This window comes from Myodes glareolus, chromosome 11 (assembly GCF_982192425.1).
Source record: "Myodes glareolus chromosome 11, mMyoGla1.1, whole genome shotgun sequence".
Classification (NCBI taxonomy): domain Eukaryota; kingdom Metazoa; phylum Chordata; class Mammalia; order Rodentia; family Cricetidae; genus Myodes; species Myodes glareolus.
The window spans coordinates 51,206,402-51,226,167 of NC_142036.1; the positions used below are offsets into that span (position 1 = coordinate 51,206,402).

The 19,766-nt window shown below is 38.4% G+C and overlaps 1 protein-coding gene across 1 annotated transcript in view; it reads left to right on the forward strand.

The window, feature by feature from the left end:
* Nucleotides 1-16,856, forward strand: part of Kcnh5 (potassium voltage-gated channel subfamily H member 5) — a 305,295-nt gene extending 288,439 nt beyond the window's left edge. Inside the window, exon 11 of the mRNA XM_048415940.3 lies at nucleotides 6,087-16,856. Coding sequence (XP_048271897.1) covers nucleotides 6,087-7,034 — 948 coding nt within the window. The 3' untranslated portion in view covers nucleotides 7,035-16,856. The remainder of the gene's footprint in view (nucleotides 1-6,086) is intronic.
* The last annotated feature ends 2,910 nt before the right edge of the window (nucleotides 16,857-19,766 follow it).

Here is a 19,766-nt window from a genome sequence, read left to right on the forward strand (position 1 = left end):
ATAACACAGGCAAGAATTATGGGTTAATGTAAGGTGTAAGAGTTAGTTAATACAAAGCCTGAGCTAATAAGCCAACCAGTTTATAATTATTGTAGGCCTCTGTGTGTTTGTTTGGGACTGAGTGGCTGCAGAACCAGTGGGAGAGAAACCTCTGTCAACACAAAACTATGAGAACTTAAGAGGGAGGGTGTGTAATATGAAGTGTTTTAAAAATGCAGTGAATTACCTAGTTAGGCATCCTTAACATTTTGTTTTCTTGTTCCTCAGATTATGGTAGAGCCCAGTAGACGAGCTTTTATTTTATTTTATTTTATTTTTTTTTTTAGAGCCCAGTAGACGAGCTTTTAGACCTCAGATACATAAATTCATTTTTTTCCTTTTATGGAGAGTTTTACATTTCTGTATCTACATTATCTTTTCTTTCAGGAAGAAAATAGAGTATTACATAATCTAGGAATTAAGTTCATAGTAGATATCCCTGTAACTATTCTGAATAAAGAACTTTACAAATGCATTTGTGGGTCAGTTTTGAACTGACTACATAGCATGACTTTGTTAACTACCTACTCATGGGTCAGATGTTAAGGATGATGCAGTAGTAGCTTCAACTGAGAGATTGTAGTATATATAGTTATCAATGAAAAATTACCCAGACTTCATAGCTGCAACATCTGAAGACACTATCTTACTGCGGACATCTTGGTCCCCAGGCTCTTAACAATTTTCCTCCTCTTTTTCTGTGCTGCTCCCTGAACTTTGGGATAGGGGTTAAATTTTTGATGTATCAAGTGGAGTTGAGCACCCCAAGGATAGTTGTTTTCTACATTTTAGACAGTGTGAACTGCTACATTGTTGTAGGTTGCAAAAACAAACTTCTTTGATGAGGAGTAAGAGCTCCACTTACCTCAAGTCTCCTAAGGCTGCACTCCCAGATGAAGATCTATAGATAATTAATGGCTGCTGTGGAGGGGAGCTTTTGTATTCTCCAGGAACAAGCCCCTGATAGGTAACCAATTCCAAGTGGTCAGTACTAAACATGTATGCACCAATGAGCAACACTGATAGGATACATATGTGTGTGTGTGTGTGTGTGTGTGTGTGTGTGTGTGTGTGATAACAATGAAAAGAAGAGGTCATAAATTTGAGAGAAAGGCAGGAATGGACACAAGAGGAGCTGGAGTGGGGTGGAAATGACAGAAATACAGTACTCACATATGAAATTCTCAAAACAAATAAAATTTAAAATTGAAAAACCAGATATCAATGACTTAGAGTAAGGAAAAACCCATTATTTGTACTACAGCTCTATTTTCTATATATTTTCTAAGTAAATGAAGTTGTTCAGATTAAGATTTTGCTTTTGAGTGGCTGGAGAGACAGCTCAGTGTTTAAGAGCACTTACTGCTTTTGCAGAGGACCTGAGTTTGGTTTCCAGCACCATATGGAGCATCACAGTTGCCTATAACTTTATTTCCACAGCTTCTGCCACCCTCTTCTGGACTCTGCAGGCACCTGCACACACACATGCACATACTCACACATGGACACTTTTATACTCACAACTTTAAATAAGTAAATGTATTTTTAAAGGATATTCGCTATAGCAGGCCCTGTTGTAGAGATATATCAGCTAGCAAAACAGACAAAAAATTCCATTCTCCCAAACAAATGAATCTAGATGTGAGAGGGAGAAGAGACGGTATCAGAGTCCAGGGAAAATCACATTATTTGATCCTGCCTTCCCTGTTATACATAAAGGTAGCTCATTTGATATGTATATAAAGAAGAGCAAACACAAGGATGCCTAGAAGGGAAATAATAGGTATACAATGAGAGCATGTATTTTGATGGAGGGTAGTGAAGCAAGGTTACTGGCTTTGCCTTTGAGAATCAGGAGAGTCTGGAAATCCTCTCATTGAAAAATCATACAAATCTCTCATAGAGATCTCTCCAGTCATTAGTCAAGGCTGCCTCTGATCCAATAAACAAAGAGTTTCAATCCCATTCTTTTACGGTGTTTCTCCATAGCCAGTCTTCTGCAAAGGGTACTTTTTGGGTATGGAAGTGCCTGCATCACTCCATGCCCCATCCATTCAATTATCCAAGGATCTCCCATGGTCTAAGGGACAGCACGAAGTTGCTCTGAGTGGAAGAATAGTGAATGGTTGAGATTATATGAAGTTCAAGTCCTTAGATTTGAATCCTAGCCACTTGCTAGCTATGTGGCTTAAGACAAACCATATAAATTCTCTGAGCTGGCAGTTGCTCCTCTGTTACATAAGACTAATAGGACCCCTCTCACACAGAATGGATGGCAGTTAAGTGGGGAGATGCAAGCTTGAGAGGGACTCCATCGCCACAGGTAAACTTTTTTGATGACCTTTACATTGAATTGATTTTTTGTTCCATAGTAAATTATTTATAATAAAAATGAGTCCTGGCTTGAAGTACATAGATTATTATGTTAGGCAGTTGATCAAATGCACGGGCCTTGCTAGGATCTAGGTTTTAGTTTAAAGTGTGTGCTTTGGATGTAGAAATTTAAAACCCTCTCTTCCCAGCCTGCTTTCACTGGGCTCAGGACTGAGCTCTTAAGGGATGATGGTGGCCTAACCTATTTCAGAACCTCAGGCTTGTCTTTGAGGTCTGGAAGTCTTGCGGTCACTACTCAAAGTATAGGCTGTGCTTGGTGTTCAGGTAGATGCTTCACCCCAAGTCCCTGGCAAACATATACCCAAAGAGTCTGGAATGTTCAGGTAGAAACTTCACCCCAAACCCCCTCCCCCATCTCGCACCAAACCCTGCTGCATCTCAGAAAGCCAACCAAATGATGATCTTTCCCCCAGAGATTAAGATCACTCCCACAAAGTACTTAAACTGCTCCCCCTCAACAAAAACAGATGCGTGATTTTCTCGTCTTTTTTGCCAGTCTTCTCTGTCGGAGGCCGGAAAATCATCTGGGAGCATTTTACCCATTAAACCTGGGCTTTTTAAATTCAGTTTTATTTGGTCTGATTTGGATTGCTGCATCGGTGGAGAGGCTTATCGGGGTGTAGAAACTTTTCACTTGGTTGCTCATTTCCCCTGTGTGTGGCTTATTTAAAGGTCTGAACATTTTTGTAGCAGATATTCCACAGAGTGCAACGTCTCTTCCTACCTCACACACTGCTTTCTCAATATCTGGCTTCTGAGAGGCTGAAGTCCCAAGTCCTGAGCCCATATTGATCCCCATCAATGCTTATCTGGCTTACAAAGGAAGCAAAGAGTTGACCCTTCAGCCTCCACAGGAGACATGCTGTTATTTTTTTTTCTTTGTTTTCTTTTCTTCCCAACATACATTGCAGCCTTGAGAAGGGATGTGGGTTCTGCTGCTCCATCAAGTCCAGATAAGAAGTCAGGGCCAGTCTTGATGTTCAAGTTCTCCCAAAGGTGGGAGGCTAGATGTAGCGACTGCCTCATTACCTCACCCTCTGCAGTAGGGAGGTAAAGAACAGCAGTGGTGTGTTTCTGCCACCCAACAACTCCAACTCCAGTTCTTCCTCTTTCCAAGTTCCTTTTCCTTTCTTGGTGGCTACATACACTAAGCTAATCCAATTCTCCTTCATTTGTCTCCTGATGCACACAGGATATCTGGCCTTCTGCCAGCCCTCCCTTTGTGTTAGGTATTTTGATATTTGGAGCCTTTGTTCTCAATTTAATATTAGCAATCTGAATACCTTTGTCTGTTTCAGTGGGTGAGTATGATCGGCTTTTGGTCTAGAAAAGCCGTTTTTCTTGGTATTTTTCATAGGTATGTTACAAGCTGAAATCACTCAACGTCTTGAATTTGAATTTGATAAGCACAATAATAATGGTGCGTAATTGTAAGCTATCATATTGGCAATCTTTTACAAAATGTTTCTGAGTTCAGATGCCCATAATTCTCAATCATCAGAGATACCAAGTGTGGAGATTCTGTAAACTGTGATGTATATGGAGATATTACATGGATGGCAACAATATGATCTATCAAGAAGGGTACCAAGCAGAGGCACAAAAATACAAGACTGTGTTAAAGTGAAACTTCATGTGAAACCAGACACTTTCCTATGTGCCCTATTCAGGGAAACAACATGTACTTGTTTAGTGTGACCCGCACATTTTGTGGTTGTCCTGTGATATGTCTGCCCTTCCTGTGTGTCAGGTACTTGCTCTTCTCCACTGAGATTTGAAGTGAGTTCCCTTTCCCCTAATGTCAAGGATCACACTAAGGCTCTCCCTGCTCTAAGCTAAGTCATTCCTTATTTAAAACAGTGTCTTGGGGTGAGTTAGACAGGGACATGGAGAGCCATTTGTACCAGGCTTCTTCTGTCAGCTCATGGCAGCAACACGAGTGGATAAAAACAGTGTCGAGCTCTCCCTGTTGGCGTCTGTCTGATCCCAAAGGGCGTTAATGCCCTGCAGGCATTTGGCATGCTCTGTTTCTGTAGGAAGGATGAGAAGTGTGTCAAACCGTGGGAAGATTCCCAGCTAAACCGCTATAGCTTTGATGTCAGACTTTGCGATTAGTGTCACATCTGTTAAAAAGACCCAATTTCACGTGCCACCAGAGAGGAAAACGTACGGTAGCCTTTCCATGTAATTATTGAATTTATAATATTTATTTATTTTAAATTACAAGTTATTACCACTTGATAGGCTGGCATTAGTGCACCAATCTCAATTCAGAAAGTGTGGCATGGCGCAGACGGAGGATTGCTGCCAACTTGACTTTTGACTTCTCTGCCGACGTAAAACCTGATTCTATATGTTCTACCTGGGGGCTGAGGAACATTTAAAAGGTGATAAAAAGTGTTTACAATTTGGAGGTGTTTTGAGTCCAAGGGGAGAGAACCACTAAATGGTGAGTTCTGCTATGTGTTTGGACTAGGGGCTTCACAAGCATTTTTACTCAGACAACAGCGTGGGGACAGTGAAAGAGAGAAGTCATTTTGTTTGGGTTGTGAAATTGTTTGATTCTGAAAGTGCTCTATATGGTGAAACTTTTCTTAATTTTCCTCTCAGATTACACCCATGGTTACTTTGTTTTTCAGGAATCTGAGGGGAAAAAAACTCACTAAGTTAACTTCTAACTGAAAATATGCCCGGAGACATCTCATATAGCCAATCATTTTTATTGTCTTTTATATTGTCACCACAGTTTCTTCTCAACATTTTCAGGAGATTCTAATGGTAAACTTTGTAGCAACTTTAAGGATGTGTGTTACCTTACACTTGCGTCTTAGAAATTTTTCCTCATGGATTCTTGATCTTCACTTGTGGACACACACATAAATGTACTCACTCTCCAGCCCCTATCATGGAACCTGGTTGTGTCACTAGAGGACTTGGTACCTTTGCAGTACTCACAAAGCCTGGACTCTTGTTGTCTCATCCATAAATAGAGGATAATATTAAAAATGGTTTTGAAACAGAGTTAGAAAAGGAGAAACCATACCAAAATGAGGAAATTTAAGTACTATATATTTGGACATACACAAATGCACATATACTAGTATATATTTGTATATATCCTTTTATATGGGGCCATGAAGTACTTTTACAGGGTGTGTCAACTGCTTTTCTTCCGCTTGTATGTAAGACAGTAGTCAGCGTCCCTATGTTAGATCTCAGGTATATTGGATTGTTACATGGTATCTGAATAATAGCTTCTTCCTTAGGAAAGGGGTGTGTGGTGTGTGCAGATGCTTCCTGTGTGTGGTGTTTGCAGATGTTTTTATGAGTTTGGTGTGCGCAGATGTTTTCTGTGTGTGGTGTGTGCAGATGTTTTCTGTGTGTGGTACATGCAGATGTTTTCTGCATGTGGTATGTGGAGATGTTTTCTGTGTGTGGTACATGCAGATGTTTTCTACATGTGGTGTGTGGAGATGTTTTCTGTGCGTGGTATGTGCAGATTTTTCCGTGTGTGATACATGCAGATGTTTTCTGTGTGTATGGTATGTGCAGATGTTTTCTTTGGTCAGCAAAGCACACCCAACACAGTATCACACGAGTATAAAGTCATCTGCTTCTGTAATCGTGATTTGATCATCTCTCCCATTCCCCAGATCATCTTCCGTAAAATTAGTGACGTGAAGAAGGAGGAGGAGGAGCGACTGCGGCAGAAGAATGAGGTGACTCTCAGCATCCCTGTGGACCACCCAGTTAGGAAGCTCTTCCAGAAGTTCAAGCAGCAGAAGGAACTGAGGAACCAGGGCTCAGTGCAAAGTGACCCTGAGAGGAGCCAGCTACAGGTAGAGAGCCGCCCTTTGCAGAACGGAGCCTCCATCACAGGTACCAGTGTGGTCACCGTGTCACAGATTACCCCCATCCAGACTTCTCTGGCCTATGTGAAAACCAGTGAGTCCCTTAAGCAGAACAACCGTGATGCCATGGAACTCAAGCCCAATGGGGGTGCTGAGCAAAAATGTCTCAAAGTCAACAGCCCCATCAGAATGAAAAATGGAAATGGGAAAGGGTGGCTAAGATTGAAGAACAACATGGGGGCTCACGAGGAGAAAAAGGAAGACTGGAATAATGTCACCAAGGCTGAGTCGATGGGGCTGTTGTCAGAGGACCCCAAAGGCAGTGACTCAGAGAACAGTGTGACCAAGAACCCGCTAAGGAAAACAGACTCTTGTGACAGTGGGATTACAAAAAGTGACCTTCGTTTGGATAAAGCCGGTGAGGCCCGAAGCCCTCTAGAACACAGTCCTATCCAGGCAGATACCAAGCATCCTTTTTACCCCATCCCCGAGCAGGGCTTACAGACCACACTGCAGGAAGTGAAACATGAACTCAAAGAGGACATCCAGCTGCTGAGCTGCAGAATGACTGCCCTGGAAAAGCAGGTGGCAGAGATTTTAAAACTACTCTCAGAGAAAAGCATACCCCAGACCTCCTCTCCAAAACCCCAAATGCCACTCCAAGTACCTCCCCAAATACCATGTCAGGATATTTTTAGTGTCTCAAGGCCTGAGTCACCTGAATCTGACAAAGATGAAATCAACTTTTAATATATAAATATATATATACCTATATATTTGTCAATATATTTAAAATGGTATATACATCTATATACATATGTGTGTATATATAGTATATACATATATATTTTCACTTGCTTTCAATATGATGAACACAATATGGATTTTGATATGTACATACTGCATGTCCAGCTGGATTCTGGCCTGCCAAAGAAGATTATTCAAAACCTAGATAGTGCTTGTATATTATGCAGTTGACTGCATGCACACTTTACATTTATTTATAATCTCTATTCTGTAATAAAAAAGTATGAATTTTGTTAACTAAGGCAATGTAATCTTCGAAGAATCAGGGTCCAACCTGCCAATGTTGCCATGACAAACTTGATCTCAGGCTGAGTATATCGAGCTGTCATTTCTTCACTATTCTGTTTATTTAAAATTATAGATTAATGTCAAGGGAGAGTTCAGCTTCTGAAGCTGTCAGACCACTTTTCGATCTCATGCCATAGGGCATTTTTCTGTAACTTAGTGTTAGGTTCTGTTTCCCTACAGGCAATGTTTGCTCCATTGAAATGACTGTCGTTGCCTCCATCTGATGCCAGTGTCGGATCCCGAGAACTCACTGCTATGGGTTTTGTGCATGCATTGCATTTCCACTCGATGATACCTCTCCTTTTTAGCATTGTATTAGATAGTAATCATTAGCTCTTATGGAAAGAATTCCCTGCTCCCTCCGTCTTGGAGAACAACTGTCATTTTGGGAGCTGATATTATCAACACCATAAATACTCAATTGTTAATATAGTGTACATTATTATAGAAACACTGCACCACAGGGTATAAGAGCCTTTTAACAGTGGGTTAGATATGCTGATTGTCCCAAAGGCGATGAATGTTCCACATTTATGTTTCTACAGCCCGTTCAAAAGGGGGTGTTGAAAGGCTCTTAGCAAAGACACATATCAAAATTTTAACTGTTAATGATATACTTTGTTAAAAAGAACATAAGCAATTAGACATGTTTTAATTGCACATCCGTGGCCTAGAAAGACTGAAATATAGGAAGAGAAATGCCGACATGCGATTTTTGTTGCTTGAAGACGTGATACATGAGTTGTGGTTAACTTACAAAATAACCAACCTAGAAGGATAACTGCCTTTCTGTGACTGTATTCTGGGTACAAATTTCCCTAAACTTTCTCACACAGTTGCATTGCTGGCCTTCTGTTGGGTTGATAACAATAGACTACCATGACTCAGGCAGACCCACTGACGAAAGGCTTATGGGGCTGAATGTCATAGTCTTTTGAGTAACAATTCCTCTTCTGAGAAAGTGCCTATTGTCAACCAAAAGAGACGTCACAAATGTTGTGCTGTCTATATATAGGCCCTCAGATGATAACACTCAAAAGGAAACGCAGACCTTTTTGGAGAACCCGTGGAGGCTGTTTCTTATCAGTCCAAGAGTTACTGGAGTTCTTCCTGGGCACGTGCTTTTCAGTTGGTGTAGGCATAAAATTTAATATCAAGAGTAAGGAAGCTGGTGTTGGCATTAACCTGCAAATGTGTGCCAGTCACTTGTGTATTGCTAGGCTACACATATATGTGCATTATATATGCCTATATACACAGGTGAATGTACAAAAGATGGTGACAAAAATCAAAGAAAATTATTTTGTTCTTTTATACCCGATTTTATGTGCTTTTCTATCTCCCAGTCTCTCTAAAGTTATAGAAAGGAGAGTTACCACAGTCATACTGGAGAATTATAAAATAGGAAATACATTTAAAATTCTTCACATGTCCCTAAGATGTGCCCCCTTGTTCTAGGACTCCTGGGATGTGTATTAGCTACAGTGGGTTACGGTTCCTTTCCTTTCCATTACTCAAAATTCCAGGATATTTCCAGGGCCAGATATTTCTGTGTTCTGCTAAGATACCTATCTGCCACAGGCAAAAGGAAGTGAAATTACAAAATTAGCCTTAAAGTTGAGGTTTGGGGGCATTGTTTGCTTTAGCTTTCGTACTTGGAAGATACCTTGTCCTTGACTTCAAAGACTACTGGGTTCCAGAGTGTTTTCTTATTTGTTAAAGTCAAGTGTGACAAATACCTTTAAAGCTGAATGGGTGATTAAAAAAAAAAAACTATGAGTGCAGAAATCATTGTTCTGACTTTAGACCAACAGCTGGTCTCAAGCTGTAAGAGTCACTGGCGCAGGACACGGGTTTGAAATGGAACGCATGCTTTTCCATACCAGGCTTACAAACCTTTGCCAGGATCTGACAATGACTCAGACAGTTTTAGCTAACAACCTACAGCGTCAGCCATAATGAGATTTCTATCTAAACACATGTTCCCATAGGTGGGAAAGAAACACAGTGGCTTTGAGCTGCGCCGGACCTCCAATAGGGAGGGAAAGCATCAATTGCTTATTTTGTTGGTGCAGTTCCCACAGTATTCTTTTCCAGACCCCTGTCCTCTGTGTGCATGACACGATGTGGTGCTGAATGCACTCTGCACATACTTGGCAAACATTGTATATAGTCTTAGGTTTCCAGATTTTAAAATCCTTCACAGTAGAATCTAGTCAGACTTTAACGAAGGGTGAGCACTTGCTTGCACACATGTGACAATGATGCATCCCATGTATCATTACTCTGGGTAGCCTCAGCCAGCACGCAGACAGTGCAGGCTCTTTACGGGACCAGCTGACTGCATGTTTTAGTCCTACACTGTATAGGTGCTCTTGATGCATCCAGAATATTTTTTTATTATTATACTTCTGAACAACGTACTAATAGGATTAAGTGGATATGTATTTGAAATGAAAACATTCTGCAAAGCAATCTATACATCTTTAACTCTGTCGTGTTGCTGTGACTATAGAAGATGAGACACTGTATTCTGGGCAGGTGGTTATGCTATGTATCAGGAGAGCATTGCACTAAATGTGATTTGGTAGACAGAAGAGCTTATAATAAAGGACGAATAGAAACCCCAAAAGTAGAAAAAAAGTCAAAGCTCATAGTGCCTCCCATTTATATCAGTGACTTTGAAATAGTTCAGGAATAGTGGTCGAATTCACACTCAAACTTCATTCTTCTTCTTTTGTAAAGTCAAAAATGAATATTTATTTCAAAATATCTAAAAGTATAGTCTTCTGATTTTTTTTTAATTTTTAAAACAATCTTTTTTTTTACAACCAACCCCAGTTCCCTCTCCCTCCCATCTTCCTGTTCCCCCCAAAATCTCCCCAACGTACCCGCATCCACTCTTCAGAGAGGGTGAGGCCTCCCATGTGACAGACATAAAGGCTGTCACATCACTTGAGGCAGGATCACGGCCTCCCCCCTGTATCTAGCCTAAGCAAGGTATCCCTCCAGCGGGAATGGGCTCCAAAGAGCCAGTTCATGTAGTAGGGATAAATACTGGTTCCACAGCTAGGGGCTCCAGAAACTACCCAAGTCATACAACTGTCACCCACACTTAGAGGGCCTAGTTTGTTCTTAAGCAGGTTCCCCAGCTGCCAGTCCCACTAGTCGGGTCAGATGCTTCTGTGGGTTTCCCCATCATAGTCTTGGTTCTTTTGTTTATAATTTTGTTCCTCACTCTCTATGGCTGGACTCCAGAAGTTCGCCTAGTGCTTAGCCGTGGATCTCTGCATCTGCTTCCATCAGTTACTGGATGAAGGTTCTATGATTACAATTAAGGTAGTCATGAGTCTGATTACAGGGGAAGGGTATTTTAGTACTCTTTCCACTGTTACTTAGATTCTTAGCTAGAGTCATTCTTGTGGATTCAAAGGCTAGGCTCACAACTAAACTTCATTGTTTAAAGAATTTTATTTTTATTGCAAACCTGGTTGCACATTTGTTGCAATTAAGAGAATTCCCTACAACTTTGTATTGGTCAGAGGACAGAGAACATGAGAATGTGGGGTTTTAAATGGCTCCAAAAACAATGACCTACTCAGTGGTACCCTGTACTTTAATAAGAATGTCAATTATACAGCAAACTAAAATGAAAGTTTGAAAATTAGTCTAACTGGACTCCAAATACAAGTCACATGGAATTTTAGGAGATATTGTTTACCTGTGAGAACACGGGAAACTTCAGAATTCTTTTGGAGAAATCTGTTCCTTTTGTTTAGTTTTGTTTAAGTTAATCTTCAAAGAAGTGCCTGGAATCGTGCACAACTGGCCCTTGTGAAATTGTCCTTTTTAAAAGTTTTGAGGTTATAATTTAATTACAATATTTTCCCTTCCCTTTCCTCTTCAAACCCTTCCATATACCCCTCCATGCTCTCTCTCCTTCCAATTCATGGCCTCTTTTTTCCACTGACTTAGTTGTTGCTGAATTTTACTACCGTGTATCATTTCTCTTTTTAAAGTTATTTTCTGACTCCCCCGCTCCCAGTGTTTCATGTAGAGAATGAGAAAATTTGTCTGGATCTACCACACATAGATACCTCTAAAATGAGCATTTTCTTAGGTGAGTGTTGGGCTTTGATATCCTTAGATGTGAGTATGCTCCTGAGATTCTGTTGGAAAGGGGGAGAAGAAAGTCTGCTTAAATTTTAAACATCATTGGGTGCCATCTCCGACTCTGATTCCAGCTCTGTCAATCTAGCAAAGTTTGGGTAACTGTCTTTAGCATGGCATGTTTTTCTGTCTCGGTTTTCCAAACACTGAGTACTAAAACAAAGGCTCCAACTACTCCCAGGTTCTATCAAGCTGTTATTAGGTCAAGAGGAAGTCACCTCTCTTTTACGGGAAAACCACATTAGTCATTTGAAAGGGCACTAAAACTTGCTTGAGTTGTGTGCCCTTGGTGACAGTGTTTTAATTGAGAAATTGATGGGATTGTTATTGTTAGACTTCAAGGAAGCAATGTTCAATACATAGACATTTGATGTTTGAACGGAAGGCAATTTTGTTAATGTTTTCTCATTCAACACAGAAGCTTTTGTCCTCAGGATTCCACACAAAGTCGTATTGTTACATTTGCTGTGATGGCTCAGGGTAAGAAAAGAACAAGAACACTTATACAAAGGGGACTTTTTTTTTTCAACAGAAAGAACATTTATGTTTAGATTTCTCATTGGGTTTTGTTAGGATTCTCACCTAACTGCAATTTAAGAGTATGTTTCCAACTAAGAATTCACTGGGACTATTTTGAAGTACACATAGTTGCAGGCATCAAAAAATTATTAGCTTTAAAAGTCTTTAAAAAATAAAGACTTAAAGTCAAAGGGGGCTAAAAATGTCATTGGCCCTGACTTTTTACTGTCTACTGTAATTCTCTATTTGCTAAACGATTAGTAATATTTATATTTTTATCCACTGTATGGCAGCATTACAGCTAACAGTTGCTTTAACATGCACATATACTTTCCATCAGTTTCCTCTGAGTAGAAACAGTCAAGCAAAAGGAAAACATGACTACCCCTTTCCTAGAGTTATCATATATTTTCCTGACTGACACACCCCCTGAAAGGTAAAAAGGACAACAGATATGTATTCCAAATCTTGAAGAGTTTTTAAACATTTAGATGATATCAGTTACTAAACTTGGCTCAATTGTAGCAATTGAACAAGAAATAAAGTCAGGTGCCTCTGTGCTGAATAGATTCATCTTTACTGTTAGTTTTTCTTTTCTAAGCAAAGGACTCACCCGAGCTGACTCAAGTCCCCAGAGGAGAATTGTGTGAAATGCAACCTTGACAATGAAGTTCCGGGGTGGCTGCTCTTTGATGACCTGTCCTTGATTTCCATGTCTCTCCGTTCTAAAGCTTAGATCGTCACTAAAGCATTCTCGGATTTTACTTATTTGAAAGATTTATCATCCATAGCTCGATATTAACTAGGAGTTGTAGTCCTTTTGTTAGTCTCTATTCACCTCTGTTTTTGTGTGCTAAAACATAAATTAAGTTTCCCCACATTTATAGAGGTTCTCTTTGTATCTCCTTGATTTGACTCAATATTTCTCATTTAGAATATTTCTAGAATGAGACACTCAGATGTTAAGTCAGTTGACTTTTAAAAATTGATACAAAGAAACACTTTCTCTGAAGTTAAAATATTTTAAATAACAAATTAATTAATGGAACAGTGATAACTAATTATATTCAATACATCAAAGTGTTAGGCTGTGCCCTTTTAAATTGTGATTAATAACTTTAATTTTCAAAGTATTTTATGCTCAATCAATGCTATTTAGCTCTCTGAGAAGGGTTGTGTCCAAAGGTCCTGAAGCACGATGGAATTCTCCCACACTATTATTTTATCACTTGTACCTCAAAAACACTCACGAAGGCCAACATCCCCAGAGCATTTCCTTGTTTAAGTTATCCTTAGAGTACTAAAATTGATTGACCTCAATGATAAAGTTAGGCATTTTTGTGAATTAGGATATAGAAAGAATAGGTTATCCCAAACTTGTTTACATGGCAATAGAAGTTGTGACTGGTTCTAGATTATCATTAAAGTGCCAAGTCATGCTATGTAGGGAAGAGCCATGAGTCAGAAATTTTAAACTACCTACTGTGTGTCGTATGTCCTGAGAGTACTAGTACGCTTTGTAACTTAAGATTTTCTGTCTCTTGCTTCTTAATGCAAGACTATTTGCATACTTTGTGGGAATCAAAACCACTCAGGGATTAGATAATGAACCAGAGATAGCACAGCCTAGCTGAGAGAAGTCAAATCCGCATGCTTCTTTCCCCTTAGATATAGAAGTAAGTGAATGTTAATTAGACTCATATTTACTGAGTATTCACTGCACTAATCAATGTAGTTAAATAATCATATTTAATTCGGCAGCATTCCTATGAAGGAGTAAATTAAGGAACTTAAATAGAATTGTAGTACCTAATTAATGAATAACAGATCAGTAAAGCTGGCATTCAAACACAAGCAGCTGGACCTTAGAAAAATGTCTTCTGCATACTCCTAAGGCTGTAAGGACAGGCTCTTCCAGCACAAATTCCAATTTTTGTTCAGGACATATACAGTCAAAGATTCTCTAAATAAAAAGAATTCAAACAAAACAAAACAAAACATCAATGTAACATCAATGCTTGACTTTCCTGGTGGCCAGAGTAAATGGCAGAGGTTGAGAACTGTTGTGAATAAAATCAGCCATGATCTAAAAACTGAATTTCCCTTCACTTCTCCAAGCAGCTGACAGGCACCAATGGGGACAAACAGGGAGATGTAGTTACAATAAGAGACAAATGTAACACATCACAGGTGTGTGTAATTTATGTTGTCTTTCCCAGATGAATTTTCACCTAAGAGGGGTTTTTAATATATGTATGTTAAAGAAAACAATATGTGTTCAAGATTGTCTTTTGTTTCTTTCTGTAGTTTAGATGAGACATCAGAAGTCTTTCTTTAAAATTTTTGACTCATTGTGTTTTAAATAGAGTTTTCAAGGCATTTCATTGATTATACTGATGACCGTTTCTTGCCATACCCCTATTAAATGCATCTTCCAAATGAACAATTTCTGTTTAGAATGGAGTCATGTGTTCTCATCCAAATTTAACGCATTTGTTATCTATCTATCTATCCATCTATCTATCTATCTGTCTGTCTGTCTGTCTGTCTATCTATCCATCATCTATCTATGTATCTATCTATCTGTCTTATATAGAGACAGATATTTACTTTAAACAAATTAATTTTCTCTAATGAAAAAAGTTAAGATCTAAAATGTGATCGATTTTGATTTTCAATCTTTTGAGATGTTTGAAGGAAGTGCCTTGAGAGAACAAAAGACAGATAGGACATCACCGCCTCACAGTTCAGAGGTCTCAACCCAAGCTACTCTGTGTGTGACAGGAGGCAGAGGGAACCATGGCTAGCGCACAGACTTTTATGTAACTAGGAGGATCCCTGGGGCTCTATCTGAAGTTTCTCATAGTTGGGCCACTTTCATCTTTGGCATTTTCATGTAAACGAGGTGCTACATGTTCATTGCTAACCTGTGCTGATTGTAGGATTTGGTTAAAGAACACTGCCGAAACGCTACAGGGTTTTGGAAGAATGTTGCCTCCTAAGTGAAAACTTGTCAATTATTTAGGACTTTTAACATGAGAGGATGCTTTTCTACCTGCTTCCAAGTTTACCAGTTGGGCTTCAATCCAGAAGTTCCAGTCGCTAACGTACCTGAGTGGTTGGTTTGCCTCTTGATTAGATGGTTTCCAGAGGACACATTTATGCAGCATCACTGGTTGATGAAGAACCAGCATAGACAAGGGGGGATAAAGTGTAGCTCAATGGCTGAATAAAGCAGATGGAATATTTACACTTAATAACTTATGTAAATAACACATCGGCAAGTATTGTATCCTTGTTCTCAGCTAAATGATCTTTGACGATGTAAAATTGAGCCACCTCTTCCCATGGTGAGGTGCTTCACTAAGTAAAGAAAATTGAATAGTGTTGAAAGAGTTGATTCCAGAGCTTTTTTTTTAACCAAAATGCTATGAAAATATTCCTGATAGTAGCCCAGTTGATCAAGTAGGAAGATGAGCTAGGCAGTAAACTATGCAAACAAGAATGACTGCTATTTTTCAGTTTTGTGTCCAAGTTTGACTGAACTGAGTCTTTAATATTGGTCTATTTTATCTCGTAAGAGTGGATTATTAAATAAAATCTCACTGTACTTTATTTAAAATCAGTTATCTAACCTATTTCATTTCAGAAATCTTAGTGGCAGGGACTGCTTTTTGACCCCCGGGGGAATGTTTGATGCTGTGAGTCTCAGCATCTCTATCAGCGACATGAGATGTTAAGTTGGCTCAGTTTTTATATTGGATCCACTGGCTTCCCTCTGTAGCAGCCTCCTTCTGTGCTAAAGCTCATTATAGTTAGAGGGAGGGAAAATTCATGCTTTACCTAAGAAACTGACTTAAACTCTCATTGTTGATGGATATTTCCCTCCCTGGTGAAAGGGTAAAAGTAAGTTGGACAGTAGGTTAGAATCATTTCCACACCTACATATTGTGGTAAAAATTTCTGTTACAACTGGCAGTTGTTTTCCGTTGTTTATTGAGATGGCAGTGACTTCAGGAAATGCTTGGTACTCAGACAATACTACTGAATTATCCATGTCTAAGATGTATTGAAAATTATTTATTTCTTTTGACTGTGCTCTACTGACTTTGTGTACACCAGTGATGCCATTTTGTACCTTACAATGTAAACTCCTTGCTACAGGGATTTATTTTTTCCAGGTTCTCAAAAATGTTTCTGCCACTGTAACCATATTTGTGGATATTAAAAAATGCTTCCTAAGGGTTAACTCAGTGGAAATATTTGGTTTATGTATTGGATAAGGAAATTTGGTTTATCTATTGACTAAGGAAGTAGGTCAACACTTCATGGAAGATATTTTTAATACCAATATGTTAAACAGTACTTGTGTATACTTTTCAAAATTTGGTTCATGCTAGGCTGATCATGTTTTTCTACTTAAATCAAGACATTGCAGTGTGTAATATAGAAATTTTGTATGTACTATTGACTTACTGCTCAACTGCTTAGAGGTTATGTAAAAACATCTTAAATTGGAGACTTTAAGGTCAATTCTGAAATACTGTGATCAAATTCAATTGCAGTTGGGAAGTTTGTCACAATTTCCACTTTATTGAAAGTTTGTTCTAAAGAAATCGTTGTTTCCAAAAATGAATTGGCAGGTGGAAGTTTCTAACCCAAAATAATCCTGGGTTTTAGCACAATAAACTGTATTTCATCAGGGAGGATTAACTTTGCTTTTTTTCACACTTTATTTAAATGTGGATATTTTTTCATGATACAGAATAAAATGTGCATTTTATGGAATTGTTTGAATTAGTGAGTCTTTCTTGGAATTTTTAAATTGGTTACGTATATTAAAAGATTCCTATGAAAAATCCATGGGAATAAGTTCAAGGGTGTGTCTTGATGCTTTGTATTGCTGTGATAAACATCATGAGCAAGCAACTAAGGGAAGAAAGGGTTTATTTCTTCTTACACTTCCAGGTGAACACTTATCACTAAAGGAAGCCAAGATGGGAACCTGGAGGCAGGAACTGAAGCAGAAGGCATGGGGAGATGCTATTTAGGCTTGCTCCCTTATAGCTCAGCTTGCTTTCTTAAACCTTCCAGGACCACCTTCTCATTGGTGGTACCACCCATAGTAAGCTGGACCCTCCAACATCAATCATTAATCTAGAAAACGTCTCGCAGAGTTAACTACAGGGAAATCTGATGGAAGCATTTTTTCAACTGGGTTTTCTTTTTCCCAGATGTCCCAGTTTATGTCGAGTTGACAAAAAAATAGCCAGCACAAGAAACCTTTTGATATTAACTTTACCAGTGCCATCTTAATCTTGTTCAATATTTGTATCTGGCAGGGTATAGGTAATAACATATTCAGTTATAATGCCATGATCCAGTAGTAAATTTTTTTGAATAATTAGATCTCATATATTATGAATGAGAGCTAATTATCTGGTCTAAGTAGACTTTGTGAGATTTTTTTTTAATTTGAAAATAAAGTTTATTTTATTTTAATGTCTCTTAAACCTATCAATGCATTAAAATTCTTCTAATATTAGGACATTGTGGAATTATTTCAAGACACAATATGGAACAAAATGATGATGATGCTTTACTACAAAAGGGAGGATAATAATAGAGAAAGAGTGTGACATATAACATAATAATACATGAAATGTCATGTAGTAAGAAGCCGCTTGTTTGATTTCTCAGCCATCCAGACTCCCAAAATAACCACACAGAAACTGTATTAATTAAACCACTGCTTGGCCAATTATTTAAGCGTATTGCTAGCTAGCTCTTACATCTAGAATTAACCCACCTCTATTATTTTAGATTTTACCAGAAGGCTCGTGGCCTACTGGCAAGTTTCAGCATATCTGTCTCCATTGCAGCTCCATAGCTTCTTGACTCTGCCCTCTTCCTCCAGCATTCAGTTTAGTTTTCCCTGCCTAGCTCTATTCTACCCTATCACAGGCTCAAGACACTTTTTTTATTAACCAATGGTATCCACAGCATATAGAGAGGCATCTAATTATCACCTCCTCTTTTCTGTTTAAATAAAAAAAGAAAGGTTTTAACTTTAACAGAGTACAATTACATATAATAAAACAGGTATCAAGCAAGAATTATAGTTACAATATTTTTTGTCATAATTAAGAAAAACTATAACTATCAATTCGTCAACTCCATCAAAGACACCAGAAGGTTATAATATTACCTAAGTAAACAATAAGTTCATTGTAAGCAACTTCCAAAATCTAGACTTGAGAGAGACATCTTGCTGCCTGTCACCCAAAGTTCTTCTGTAATGTTGGGGGCATCCATATTCAGCCTACTGGCCCATAGTATCCAGCAGACTTTTCCATGAAGCAGGAATCTTCAAAGATATTTCCACCTATATTGACAGTTTGTCAGTAACTTTCTTCTGTGTCCTGCAGATTGTCTAGCAGACTCTTTCATGAAGCAGGAAACCTGAGGGCTGGTTTCACCTTTAGGCAAGTTTAGCAATCATTTCTTTGTGGGTCCTGCATGTCCAGTTCATATAGCATAGCATCAAGAAGTTCAGACAAGAGAAGTTTCTTGCCCAAATGACTAACCAACCCCATAAGAAGTATCTTTGATGCCCATCTTCCTCTTGAAGTAATTGGTGCTGCCAGGAATAGATGTGTCTCATTGTCACGAAAAGTCCTAAGTTATTAAAACATTTTAAATGCCATATTCTGAAGGCTTTGAAACGTTTGTAGAATGCCAATCTAACTTAAATAAATCTCTATATATCTAGAAAATCTAACTAACATGACTACAAGCTTGACTATTATAGATAATTATCTATAACCGGAATTTCTTAATTATACTTTATATTTTAAAATGAGTTGCACAATAAAATACCTTAAAAATACCTTAAACACACACACATACACACATATATATATATATACACACACAGTATTAAAAATTGACCTTAAATTTGTATCAATAAACCAATATTCATACCAATGCAAATTTCTAAGGTATATCCCCCTTTAAATGTAAACAAACATTTATAAACAACATTTGGGAAATTGGGCGTAGCTCTCTTCAAACTACTTTCTGCTGTTTATTGAGCAAATTAATTTTTTGAGGGGAGTCTAAGGCGACCATTTAGGGGATCTTGGTCCATCAAACCCCATTAGTCCGGAAGGGCTCCATAGGTTCTCATCCTCCGTGAAAACAAAAGCAGAACCTTTCTCCAAAGCAACATGTCCTTAGACCCATATTTTGAAGTCAAGACACCTTTTAAGATATATATGTTGGTTTAGCTTAGTAGCCTGTACAATAAAATGTCTCTCTGTACTTAGCTCATTCACAGTCAAAAATTCAAAGAAAACACAATAGTATACATAATCCAGACTCTCTGTGAATTTTCCATTTTTATGTGGCTTATTTGTTTTTACTCTATTACTTTTTAATATTTATTTTATTGTCTTTACTCCTTTAATCTATGACTGTCTGCACGCTGTCTCTTTAAAGACTTTTATTTTATTTTTGTAAACTGTCTACTTAACTTTTTATACTCTTTTTCTTCTCTCTCCCAAGCCTACATACATTTTTTAAACACACTGTGACCCATTTAGAGGTCTCTTCCATCTGGATTTGTCTTTATTGCATATCTGTAATTCTTTTCTAACCAGAAGTGCTTCTTAAAATGCTAAGCCCTTCTTATAAACT